We start from the raw sequence: 13,377 nt of genomic DNA, 5'->3' as shown, positions 1-13,377 counted from the left end.
GCTCACGCAGAGGCTTAAGGCTTCTCCACCTACTGAAAACAGCCCTTGGCCACATCTTATTCCTATCAAATGGATTTATAATTGCTTTAAGACACAGGATGCAAACGAAATGAACAACTGAGTTTTGTCAGTGGCGTGACTCAGCTTGCACAATAAATTGCATTGATACTGAGAAGGAATAAGACAATTCTAAATCCTGCTGTCCACACAGCAGTAATATAAATGTATGCTCAAAAAAGTCAAGAAATCAGGTTTATTTATGCTTCTTAGGTGAAACCAACCAAAAAAAGCCACACCATATTCTGAAAAAGGCCCTCTGAGGAGGTGAAGCCACACTCGGGCAGATAAAAAATACGAATGGGGTGTCGGAGGCAGTCGATATCTTTCCAGATTTGAGAATATTAATAACGTGGAGAGGAGGAGGAGGAGGAGGAAGAGGAGGAGGGGAGCCGGCAGCAGTCTGACACAGCACAGCCAGGGGATCCCATGCCAATCGGAGCATGGCCTTTTAGCCGAGTTCTCTGTCAGAGATGCCAGTTTGACGGACGACGCCGGCCCAAGTGACATTTCTCGGGGGGAGGAAAGAGGGGACAAAAGCGTGAGACATCACAGGTTGTTACGGGGGGAAAGGAGAGGCTAAAAAGCACCGAATAGCATTCATGAGCATTAAAGGCTGCAGCCAAGACGGTTATTTGTGAGTCAATTTCGCGTTATTTCCCCAGGTGTCAAGTAAAGCAAAATGTCCCACTTGTGCGGAAGTAGTGTAATTTCACTGAAAATCTTTCTTGAGCCGTGGACCTGTGCAAAAATGCAGCTGAGTGTGAGCAAATGTATGCACCGAATTTACATTTAAACGCTCTTAAGTGTTAATTACATCTTTAACATCTGCTGCAAAGGCCCAACATTTAGTCCGTGTCAATAAAAAATGCAAAGCAAATTGTGTTCACGCAACTGATGCGTTGAAACTATAACAGTAACTTATGACATCATTAAATATGCAGTATGTTGTTTTTTTTTTTCATTTCTGCGGCTATTTCTGCAGCTCGTCTCACCTGCGAGGGTGTTAAACAAACAGAGGAGGAGAGCCGAGGTGACGGGAGCGCCCGTTTATTGGCCGGGAGCTCATTAGCATCGCACCCATTAGCGTCCTGTCAGCATCGCTGCCCCCCTCCGTCACTCAACCCTCGGAGACGGGCCGGCTGTCAGCGCCGGCGTGCCCCACAGAGCAAACACACCCGCTGCCAAGTCCTCCTCAGCCGCTACTCATCCGTCTGGCGTCCGCCGGCGCCTCCGTGCAAAGGCCAGGTAAACAGACAGACGGACGCCTCTATGAAGTGGACTGGTCCTTTATGACGGATAATAGTGCGCCTCAATAGTCCGTTCTTTTCACCCTCCTCCCCTCACGGCAGCGTTTCCATCCAACACCTTCACCTATTAACCGCTGATTTGGGATTATTGGTGTTTACAGGCTGTGATTACAGTCATTACGGGGCTGTCAAATCCTGGAGCTCAAGCGGCGGCAACGACCAGGCAGGGGCGTGAAAACCACACAGCTGCATTTAGACGCTGTAAGCGAACAGCCCCTAATGCTACGCTCGTGCAACGTTTGGACGCGTCTTATTAAGCTGCAAGTCCTGCTCCTGAAGCTCTGAAATGGTCGCAGAATCTGCTCTGCCTCCACTTTCTATGGATTTCTATTCCCAAACATCAATCTCCTGCGTTTGAGTCTTCTGATCGCTGCGTCTTCCCATCTTTGCTCTTGGCCTCCAGGGTTCGGGACTGAGCGAGTGTCCCCTTCTCTCGCTCAGATTTTGTTTTTGCGGACGACGGCTTTGAAGCTGGCGCGTACTCGACTCTGAACGTTAGAAAACGCGTTCCGTAGGCGGTGGCGGCGCCAACCTACCGCACGCGATCGCTTCTTTAGACTCAGGCGGCACGGGTAAGTAAAGGTAAGAAGCAGCCACTGGCATGGAGGAGTGAGGCTGAGCTCCGGCTGGCTACAGATTCCCTTCTCCTTCCAAGATTTTTTATTTTTTTTTAACCAAATAGTAGACCGGCGACTTTACACCAGATGGCTACAAAGAAACAACAATCTTGTACTAGAAATTTGCTGAATAAGCGATAATAGGAAGCATCAAAACAAGCTTGGGGACGAGCGAGAAGTTCAACGTAGCCCGACATGTGCAAACAATACTATGAAACCAGGCTGGACTCCTAGAGTTGAGTCTAACGATCGGAAAGTTTAACTCCTCTGTTCTGCTCAACCTGTCACACTAACGTCAGCTTGTGTTTGCGTAGGGGGTGGGGGTGCAGTAGGGAAGTCAGACTAGCCTGTCGGGCCCCTGAGGGTCCTCTGCGTTTGAGTCTCCATTAAACTGATAAGATTTGGCAGCTGAAGTCGCTGGAGTTAGTGCCGAGCTCCAACCTTCCTCGTGGCCAGGGCCTAATTAGACCTAGACCTCCGCGCTAATTTAGGGATAATTAGCTGCAGGCGCTAGCTACTGCCGCCATATGGTTGGTAATGCATGCTAAATGCTAGTTTTTACACTTTCCCCATGAATTAAATGCTAATACAATACCCAGTTTTAAAAACATTCATACCCCAGAGCTTTGGACTGCAGCTTTCGTCTACTAGTCCTAAACACGATGAGTCTGATACCAATAATAATTTATGTCTGAATACACTGCGTAGCACATGCTTGGATCCAGTGCCTCTCACGCGTGGGTGCGACCGGAGGCCATCGCTCGGCGTAAGGTAAACCAGAGCGTGTGCTTTCGCGATACACAAGAAACAGATTGTCCCGGCGGCGTTTCTGCAAAGTGCTGTGCGATAAACTGTCCGACCCCTGGGACCGGCCCTGTGTTTTCCCATTAAGCTATACTGACAGTTTGACATTTCCCAGGGTGGAGGGCTCTGATTCAGGTATGTTTTATTCATCCCGTTGGCTTTGCGTTGCTGCCAGGCCAGACTGGTCGTCCGGTCGGAGAGCAGAAGATACCTGTTGTTGTTGTTGTTGTATTTGCTGCTCACAGAGCCAGACGCGGGTCTCACACAGCCGGGTGACACTTACAGTGAACATGCTCATCCTCCTCATGCAGGCTGAGGGATCGGGAGGTACTGCCAGTGGCGGGACGAAACTGTCTATTTGCTGGAGACACCCCCTTTGTACTCCGCTGCCACGCGCCATAAGAAGGACGGCGCCTGCAGCCAAATTACAGAAGACATCACCTTCTTTCTGTTCCGGCCGTCTGTCTGCACACGAGCAGGAGTTTTTCCCTCAACTGAAAGCAAACTGTTCCCACTGGACTCAAGAGTGTGGAAGATCGTGAGGAAGGAAGTGGAGGAAAATGATGATGTAAGGCTGACCTGTGATTTGAGTTTACTGGGGCCGTAACTGGGATGCGCTAAATGTTCAGTTATGTTGCATCAGTTAGTTGGCAGTTATGGGCCCTATGAAAGAAATTGCAGCCGGGCCTTACACTTTATTCATAGTACTGTTGGTTACTTCCTGGTTGGTGGAGTTGGTTAGAGTGCTGGTAAGCCAAAGATTGTGAGTTCGAATCTAGCGGTGTGATAAAAATTTTCGGTTAGACGGTAGGTAAAAAAATAATAACATAAAATTTTGTGCTGCAATAGCCTTCAGGTTTATATCATCACCAACAAAAATAAAAAAACATTAAAAAAAAGGTTTTCTCAAGACTTTCAGAAAAAGATTGGAAACGCTTAGAAAAAAGAAAAATGTGAATTAAAGACCGGTCTACATTGTACACATATTATAAACATGGGACTGTATCTTGGAAAAGGGCTGGTTCCCGTGGAGACGATGTTCAGGAGACAACCGCTCCCCTCATCTCCAGGCGCGTCACGTGAAGCTGTGAGCGCCGAGCCTCCAGGACAAAGCACTTGGGGCAGGGAGACACTGCAGGCTTTGTTCCTCCTCTGTCTGGCTCCAAGTCAAGTGGGTGTTTGCTTACTGGGAGAACCAGGACCCCCCCCAGGATTGAGACGCAGCCGACAGCCTCCACTGAACGTGTAGACACTCGATGTAGGTAGATTTGTGATTACTCAGTTAATGACCGCTTGGTTTCACATCTTACTACAGATTTGTCTAATTATTATAGTAATAATAAAAAATAAAAATCTAATATCTCAAATACTGTAGCAGGGCTCTAGAGTCAAACTGGATATTAAAAATTAGAATAACTCCTCTGAATGTATGTTGAATGTGTAGGCAACATTATGGACCTAATATCATATGTATCATTATGAAATTTTCTAAAAACCATTATAAATCCCTGCAGCAACCCAGGAATAATAAGCACCAGTGTTTCTGGTCAATAGTGGGGAAAAACACGGTGTGATGCAATGGAAAACTGAGAACAGGTGCGCCATTAGAGGAGAAGCTTAGTCACCCCGGCAACCCTGGCAAGGCGTGATGGTCAGCAGCCTCCACGACGCTCGCTCCCTGCCTCTGTCTTTCACTCTCCCCGCCTGCCTCTCCCCAGCATCTGGCTAAATCTAACCAGTGTCCTTGCTAACCCCCTCAGGTGAACCGGGCCATGTCAAACCTGAATCCATCAATCACCCAGCGCCGGCCGCGGGGCGAGAGAGGGAGGAATGGGCGCAGGGGGAGACGGGAGGGGCAGATAGGGTGAAGTATAGCCACCAGGCCGCCCTATCGCACCTTATTCTTCTTCTTGCCTGTCTCCCACTACAGCCGCGAGAAACTCAGACTCCCAGAGAGTTTGGAGGGGAGAGGAGGAGAGCAACAAGGCAGGAGTCAAGGGGACGGGAGCAAAAGGGAAAAACAAAAAAGGAGGACAAGGGGGGAGGAACAAGATAAGGCATGAGGGCGGAAGTGAGAGGAGGAGGTGAGGAGCAGCGGGTGATGCTGTCAGCAGGTCTGTGTGTGTGTGTGTGTGTGTGTGTCCTGTGCAGAATGAAGTGTCCCTGTCACAGCCCCAGCTCCCCCTCTGGGCCGCGGCTGATTAATTGTCCGTCCAGCTCCAGTGATGCCGGCCACTTTAACCAAGGCTCCCGAGACGCTCACCCATGTCCCATCCGTGCTCAAAGACAGGTCTCGTCCCGTGTCCCCGCGCCCCGCTGCCCTTCTTTGGCTAAAATTAGGATAAACTCTCCATTTCCCCCCCCCCCATTCTTTTTGGCTCTCCCGCCACGTGTTCCTCCCCCCGTCTCACTCCGGCTGCTACAAATAATCTTACATCAGCACCCCGTTCACCTTGCCGTCGGGGGATAATGTCTCTCTGTGGGAGAGGGGTTTTGGTGCAGAGGCGGGGGGGGGGGGGGGGGGGGGGGGGGGGGGGGGGGGGGGGGATCAGAGCGCAGCGTGACATGCAGTGTTTACACGTTCACTAGTGACTGGATGAGATAAAGGACCCCTCGGTGTCAGGTAAACAGCCCAGCGCAGCGGGGCAAAATGGCAGGGTTGACTTTGGACCCGGGCTGCACTTAGTCAGCCCTCACGTTTGACTGACAGACACACACCAGACACACACACACACACACACACACACACAGAGTAAGGCTCGCCGTTATGATATCGCCACAAGAACAACATTTCAATTATCGTCACCTTTAATGTTAGAGGATTGAGCCTCATGGTTCATATAGTATTTACCACACACGCAGAAAAATTAAATGTCACTCTCAGCATTGTTCCTTTGTTCCCCTCCTGCTCCTCTAAGCTGCAGATCCACAGCGTCCGTCCGTCCGTCTGCGTGGCTATATAGCCCCCCCCCAAAAGCAGCCAAGGTCAATTGCCTTCCCTGCTCCTCTCATCCTGTGCTTTATGTACCTTCACATCCGGGGAAAGAGAGCTGCACTATTTCTGCTCCGCTGCAAGGTGACTGCTGTTTCACGCAAGTGACAGCCACACTAATACACTCAGGTTAAAAAAAAAAAAAAAAAAAAAAAGGCACCGAGCGTTTCCTTTAAGGTACTCTTATTTTGAAAGGAAATCTATAAAGGAAAAAACACATTGCAAGAAAGTGAGCTGCATTTCGCTGAGGCCACATTTCTTTCTTTGTAAAGGTGCTTTTATCCGTCATTACTTTGATCTTCCAACAGATTCTGTTCACTCTGAATGGCTCGAGCCCCCGACTGAACAGCCGAAGCAAAAGGCCGAGGAGGCCGAAGCTGGAGATGGATGTTCAGTGACTCACGCCGACGCTGAAGGGACATGAATGGCTATAATGCGGGGCTTTGAAGAGATGCTGATCAATACTAATGACTCCATGATCACTACAGCAAGCACTAAGGCTATTCTCATTTACAATTCAGCTAATCCCTGCACAAACATTTAAGCCAATATACAGTAGATCCAATAGCAGTTTGTAAAAGTCAGCAACTGTAAACACCTTTACTTGTCACAGCCTGTTTGACTGTGGTTGTTTCTACCGTGTAGCTTGAGCTTCTGAATAAATGATAATATTGAGAAAAAGTGGCATCATTTTGATTTTATTAATCTAGATGGATTCAGACTGTTATGCATGTGTATAGTCACCAACTAGCATTTAAAATGGGATTACTAGTATTATTCTTGTATAAGTGATGGTGTGTTTGCTGCAGCCATTCTTCATCCTCGTTTCTCTGTAGGGTCTGAATGTCTCTCTCTCTCTCTCTCTCTCTCTCTGTCTCTCTCTCTCTCTCGCTCCCAGATGTCTCCTTACAGCTGCCATGACTGACTGCAAACTCATTTATTACAGGTCACAAACGGCAAGTGCTTCATTTAAAAGGACGCCGCCCCCCTCTCCTCTAACAAAAGTGAAAAATCGACCTGCAACAATAGCATACAGGGGGACGCTGCCCCATTAGCGCTGAACGGAGGCCCGAAGGGCCCGGACGACGGCGAGGTGGAAGGAGGGACGGGTTTGTTTCATTCTGCTGGAGCTTAAAAACATCTGCCTGGACGCTGAACAGTTAAACAAACAACCTCCAACTTCCAAGTAATTAAAGAAGTCACCGCGCGCTGTTTATTTTTGAAATATTTAACCCCAAACCCATCGATCACGCTGCAACCCTGCTTCACATTGTAATAAAAAGATCACCAAACCAAGTGAAGCTTGTGTTCCGCCGGCCATATCCGATATCACTCAAAGCCTGTCTGTAATTACATTGTAAATGCAGATGAGCCATGAATATTTTAGAGGGGGATTACTAAAAGAGGAAAGAATCAGGGAGGGAGGGGGCGAGTCGGGAGAAATCAGCCCGTTAACACACACGCCCACATGCAGAAGTACATGAAAAGCTCGTTTGAAGGTGGAGCTAGTCTTTCATGCCCAAGTTGTCAACCTATTATCATCCTTTCATATGCGCGCCACCATTATTAACTGCGAGCGGGAATAGAGAAATAACAAAAAAAGTGAGAATAAAACACATCACTCCAATATGTCAGGCTGTCGCTTCAGAGAGAGAGAGGGGGAGAATACACACGCAGACCAACTCTTATCGTCGGACTCTCATTCTACAACATGGCGGTAATGAGTGTGTCTTAACAAAGATTAGCCATAATTTTCCATTGTCATTATAATGCTCCCACATTATGTGGAGGCTTACAAAGCCGGGGATGAAGGCAGAGCGTGGGCGGAGGAAGAGGAGCAGGCAGACGCTGGAGTAGAGAGGGAGTCTGAGGAGCATGGTTAGTCTGTCAGTCACCCTGTGTCCCCCCAACCGTGCAGCCTGCACACACACAGGCACACACACACAAAAACGCACACACACAGGCACACACAGGCACACACACACACACGCACCCACCCACAAACAGACACAGACACAGACACAGACACACACAAAAACGCACACACACACACACACACACACACACACACACACACACACACACACACGCGCACCCACCCACAAACAGACACACAGACATAGACACGCACTCACACACACACACTCACACAAACAGACGCGCGCACACACACACACACACACACACACAGACACAGACACACACACACAAAAACGCACACACACACACACCCACAAACAGACATAGACACGCACTCACACATACACACTCACACAAACAGACGCGCACACACACACACACACACACACACACACACACACACACACAAACAGACACAGACGCGCACACACACACACACTCACACAAACAGACGCACACACACACACACACACACACACACACACACACACACACACACACACACACGGTTCCCAGACCATTTGTCACCACATTTTGAAGGTTTCAAAATGCGCTTGTCAAAGCGGTCGATGCCTGACAGGCTCCTGCAGGATGCGGAGGACGCACAAGCTTATTGTGAGGAGAGCGGCGGCGACGGAGGGGAGCAAAAGCCGCACGAAGTGACAGGCGCGCGCTGCGTTCAGGCCCCACGACGTCCACGCGGCCAGGAGAACACGGGCAGTTACAAGGCAGTGAACGCCACACGCTTGTCGTACACTTGTGTGGAAGTAAAAGTCAAACAAGTGTGTGCGTTTGTCACTGTGAGGTAAATGGGTGAACGCAATATTATAAGACGTTTACATGAACTGCATCAACGTGTTAAAGCAGGACACGGTTTAGAATGGAACCAAATTCAACTTCAAATGTTTGTGTTCTTTTAAAATAAATGTGAAACTTTTTTTTAATAACTAGAAGCCATGAAATTGATTTTCTGGGTAATTTAGCATTTAAAACGTAACATTCTGTCTTGTTTGCTTCAACAGCGTGAGCTGTGAACCGACAGCCCGAAGTCTGCTACAACTGTACCTGGTTAATAAGGGACTATGATTGCAGTGCATTCAGCACTCAGGGCCTCCACTGCACAGAGGCTATCAGTATTTCTAATTGTGTGGGTCTCCTGCGTCCTTCTTCCCACACACACACACACACACACACAAACACACCTCAATCAATTCAACCAAAAGCAAAACGAGAACACATAAAGGCAGCGAAAACATAACAGAAGTGGAAGAAAAAAAAAAAAAAACAAGATCAAAACTCATCAAGTCTGCAGTAATTTAACTGCTTGTAAGCCGCTCTTCAGACGGAGAATTTGCATTTTAAGTACATATGCGATAAACAGCTGGTGGTGCGAAGCCCGAGCAGACGCGGCTGATGTTCCGACCCGGCTGCGGCGCGACGGACGCGTTACGGCCGAGCTGACGACGCCGCGTGTCGCGACTGCAGGCGACGGAAAGGTCACAGAACAGGGTCCCATGCGTTCATCAACCGGCTGAAACAGACAAACGGCGCCGAGGCGTCACACAGGAACAGTCGAGGAGTGTAAAACGTATCACTCCCTATGGTTGCAATTACAGAGCATTAGACCGATATCAGCAGATTAAAAACACAAAATACCGTCAAGGACAACAATAGTAGACTCGCTGCTCACACGCGTTCAGCCGTTGGAATATTGCAGAGATTTTTCATTAGGGATCCTTGGGTAGCGTTGTGGGTGCCACATGTTTTATTAATGCGAGCTGTTTGACGCCACAAGCAGTTTGTTTGCTCAGAAGTGGGGAGATTTATAGGAAACTTAAAGGTTCCCGCTGAACCCCAGCGTAGATTAGACAAACAGAAGGGCTCTCAGCCTTTATCTGGCTGCAGGAGAAAGTCCTCAGGACAAGAACAAAGTGGAAAAACGCTTCAAATTTGTTGTTGTGTAGCCGAATGTCCCGTGGCTATTTGTTCTTGGATCGTCTGACAGCAGGCAACGTGGCACAATTAGTCTTTTAGTTAAAGTCAGGATGAAAACACCAGATGCACACGCGACTCCGTCCCCGTCCAATAACTCACTCGCTCGTTCATTAACTGGGCGACCGTCTTATTTGTCGGAAAAGGCATCTGCTGGAGAAAGTTCCCGGCAGCCGCTCGTCTCTCACCCGGCCCCGAAGCAGAGGGGATTGAAACATCAAGCACCCCCCCCCACACACACACACACACACAACAAATGGAGGTGGATCAGCACCAAATCAAAGACGGCCATTCTTCTAATAAAAAGCCTGGTGCTGCTGGAGGGTCAGAGCTGCTTTAACAGGGCAGCAGCAGGCACAGATATGACAGTGAGAGAGCTGTGTGGTGGAGCGATGCTGTGAGGCGCCATTCTTTGCCTATATAAGAAAAAAAAAAAAGACACGCAACAATGAATAGTGTGCAAGAAGCGTCGGACTGCGGAGAGATGACAATGTGGAGAAGGAGACAAGGGTGGAAATAATCTCCTCTTTCTAATGGAGATGTGTTTCTAATGTGGCTCACTTGACCCCTCACGAGATGAACTCAAATCAGCACACGGTGCTGTTTCTATCCAGTGAACAGTGGGCGCCTCCACGAACTCCACGAGGCTCTAACCGCCGAACTCTCCCTGGACACATTCATTTCCAAGCGTTTGTGACAAAGACACCGCTCCGTGCTGTGAAACGGGGCCCATTAGAGGCGTAGCTCAACTGCAGTTACACTAAGTGACGGGGCCCCCTCCGCAGCACGCAGCTGCAGCACAACACACATTCGTGAGGTAGGAGAACACATCTGGCTGAGAGTCAGCAGCTGTGCGCATTTCTCTGTCTGCTCCCGTTCGAGACGCGCGCGCACACGCACGCACGCGCGCGCGCGCACGAGGAGCAGAGTGCAGAGCAGGGACCTTGTGGCGCACTCGGCGTCTTGCAGACACGTACCCTGTGGCCATGTGAAAATAAATTAATTCCAGTTTTAAAAGCTACGCGCGTCCAACGAGGATAACGGGGCTCTAATGGCCGTGAAAATGACAGAGTCTGGGAGAGTTCAAGGTTCTCGCGACGAAAACAGGGAAACAAGGAAACTAGAAAAGCCTCCGATTGTCACAGCAGCTCCAGAAGGTGGCAAACAGAACCCTAAATGAACCCGTAAATTGCGCCTAAACCGGGCTCACTGCGTGATGGCGCACGGCTCGCCGCTTATTGCAGAGGGGGGGGGGGGGGGGGGGGGGGGGCGCGCGACGAACGAGTTCACGAGCGTGCACCAACATGCAGGTGACGTAGCCCGTGGCTTCAGCAAGCAGTCAGCGGCCATTGCAGCGCAGACACCCGCACATCCACTCGTTTCTCCGCTTCTCTCTGACGGGGCTTCGTCACGTTCGTTTACGCCTCTCCGCAGACTCGTTCAACCCGCTATGTCGAGTAAAATCACCGCTGTCACGTGCACGCCGGAGTAGCAGATATACGACATGTATATCAGGTTATTGAAGCGCAGGTGCGGAAAGTAGTCACACTCGCGTCTAATTTCCGGGGACGCAGCTCGGTTGGTTACGCGCCGCTTGACTCTCCTCGTGACAAAACGCCGCTGCTGACGTCTCAGACACAAACATTAAAACACGTGGAAATGACAGAGGGAAATCGTGAGATCATTTTGTGGCCAAACCTAAAACAACTAATTGGGTCTTATTATAAACTGACGAACGAGGGCCGCCTACAAGTAAAAAAAAAAAAAAAAAAGAAATCTAGACGCACAAAGCAGGGAGACACGCTTCCCTCGCGCTTTTAAACTACAGCCAGGCTTTTAATACATTCACCCACTGTTTCCATTGGATCGTCTAACGGTGAACATGTGCGTTTAAATGCAACTCACAGCTTAAAACCAAGTGTTCGCTTGTTTAGGTGGACTTTAAAATTAGACACTACTCTAGGTATAAAAATACACAGGCCTTCGAGATACATCTAAAATATATAACAGGTAGGAATAAAAAAAACTTTTAAGCCATTAAGAGTCTCTATGTTGTCATTCGTTATTTATTATTATTATTATTATTATTATTATTATTATTATTATTATTATTATTATGAGATGTGATCCCGTTTTATATTTGGCAAGTGCGTGTGCGTTATTAGCAAGTATAATAACAATCGCTTAATCATTAAAGTGTTTTCCTATTGCCCCATCTCTCTCCCTCTTTGTGGCGCACACACACACGCTGGTGACGCGCGCGCGCACACACACACACACACACACACACACACACACACACACACTGGAAGCGCACCTTCCCTGCGCTTGAAGAGCGCCGCTGCGCTGCGCGAACGGTACTGCCGGTGCCAGCGTGATATTCCTGCCACGACGCAGATTGACAACCTGTGGTCCACATCACCCCTGAGGGGACTCACTATAAAGGGAATAATGTAATTTCACGGTAATCCGCTTTGCCTTTTCTACGATCACAGAGTGCGCGTGGATTAATTTTCACATCGGTTATCAGCCCTTGCACAGATGACGGGCAGATCAAAACAACACAACAATAGCGCGTTCCCGACCGCGCGTCTCATTTAAGCAGATTGATCGATTTAGTGCCCTTGGAACGACAAAGCCCGCAACTGTCCGACCCGCTGTGCCGCCAATCATAATGCGGGTGAAGGTTGTTTCAGTCTATTATTCCGACTGGCGTTTATTTACGCAGCGGATAGAGACACAAAGTGCAGAAAGAACTTTTGAGACGGAGCCTGGCAGCAGACGGGCTGTCAGTCTGCGGGATGGAACGCACGGGAGCAGTCTGTTACGCAGCCAAGCTGTTACTCCCGTGCGCGTGATGGACATTAAACGCTCTCCTTTCTCTCCACATTCTACAGTGCCGCTCCGTGCACGACGGAGACGGAGCAAGTCGCTGCCTCAGATTCATTCAGCGCAACACAACAGCCACGCACCGCTCCAACCGGCGATCTCCCCCATCCGTCAAGTGCGTTTAGGCGTCACGGCGTCCACCTCTCCCCTCCCAGTGCAATTGTTTAACACGTCTCTCCAACGGTACGATTAAAAGGTGACGACGGAGATCAGAGGCGAGGGTGCGCCTTTTTGTGCATTCGAGAAAAAACACACACACACACACAACGTGGAAAAGTCTGCTCGACGGAGAGTTGAGTCGTTGCGCTCAGTGCGCACAGGGGAGCGCCACACAGGCGCACAACTGCGCACGGATGGACGGCGTTCGCTCACCTGATTGCGCGGAGCTCGACCCGAACAAGAGGCAAGTGAGGAGGAAGCCGAAGCAACACAGGGCGGCCGTGGGTTTCATGCTTGTGCTTGGCGAGTATCTCCTTTAAATTCACATGTCCAGCAGCGTATCCTTCCTTGAAACAGCCAGAAAGGATGCGTCGTGTGCGTCTGAAGCCTCTTCAGCCCGTGAGTTGGGGGGGACTTTAGTCGCTTTTGACTAAGTTTACAGTTCGCCTGACGATCCTCCGCCTCGGCGCTCGGCGTCCGCGGACCGAACGTGTGAGTGACGTGTAATCAGAGAACGGTCGAGGGAACGTTTCCAACGCGCGCAGCTCAAAGCTTGTCTAAACAGTATAAAGCAGGACTCATGCCATTACTCCCAGACTTGGCTGTAGTGTGCAGCTCTGGAATCGTATTCTTCAAA

The 13,377-nt window shown here is 49.4% G+C and overlaps 1 protein-coding gene and 1 long non-coding RNA gene across 4 annotated transcripts in view; one reads left to right on the top strand and one right to left on the bottom strand.

Moving 5' to 3' along the window:
* LOC114847230 (receptor tyrosine-protein kinase erbB-4-like) overlaps positions 1-13,377 on the bottom strand; it is a 170,513-nt gene extending 157,136 nt beyond the window's left edge. For both annotated transcript variants that reach the window (XM_029136751.3, XM_029136752.3), the window contains exon 1: positions 12,954-13,377. In XM_029136751.3, the coding sequence (XP_028992584.1) occupies positions 12,954-13,032 (79 nt within the window). In that variant the 5' untranslated portion in view covers positions 13,033-13,377. The remainder of the gene's footprint in view (positions 1-12,953) is intronic.
* LOC114847232 (uncharacterized) lies at positions 2,885-6,450 on the top strand. 2 transcript variants are annotated; one of them, XR_008693337.1, is made up of 3 exons: positions 2,885-4,046; positions 4,719-5,864; positions 6,089-6,450. It is a non-coding gene; the product is annotated as an uncharacterized LOC114847232 (long non-coding RNA). The 2 variants fall into 2 exon arrangements; XR_003784165.3 differs by having other exon boundaries at positions 2,893-4,046; positions 4,719-4,872.

This window comes from Betta splendens, chromosome 21 (genome assembly GCF_900634795.4).
Source record: "Betta splendens chromosome 21, fBetSpl5.4, whole genome shotgun sequence".
In the NCBI taxonomy this organism is placed as follows: Eukaryota; Metazoa; Chordata; class Actinopteri; order Anabantiformes; family Osphronemidae; genus Betta; species Betta splendens.
The sequence above is the reverse complement of the archived record's forward strand: the minus strand, read 5'-3'. Positions and strand labels throughout refer to the sequence as shown.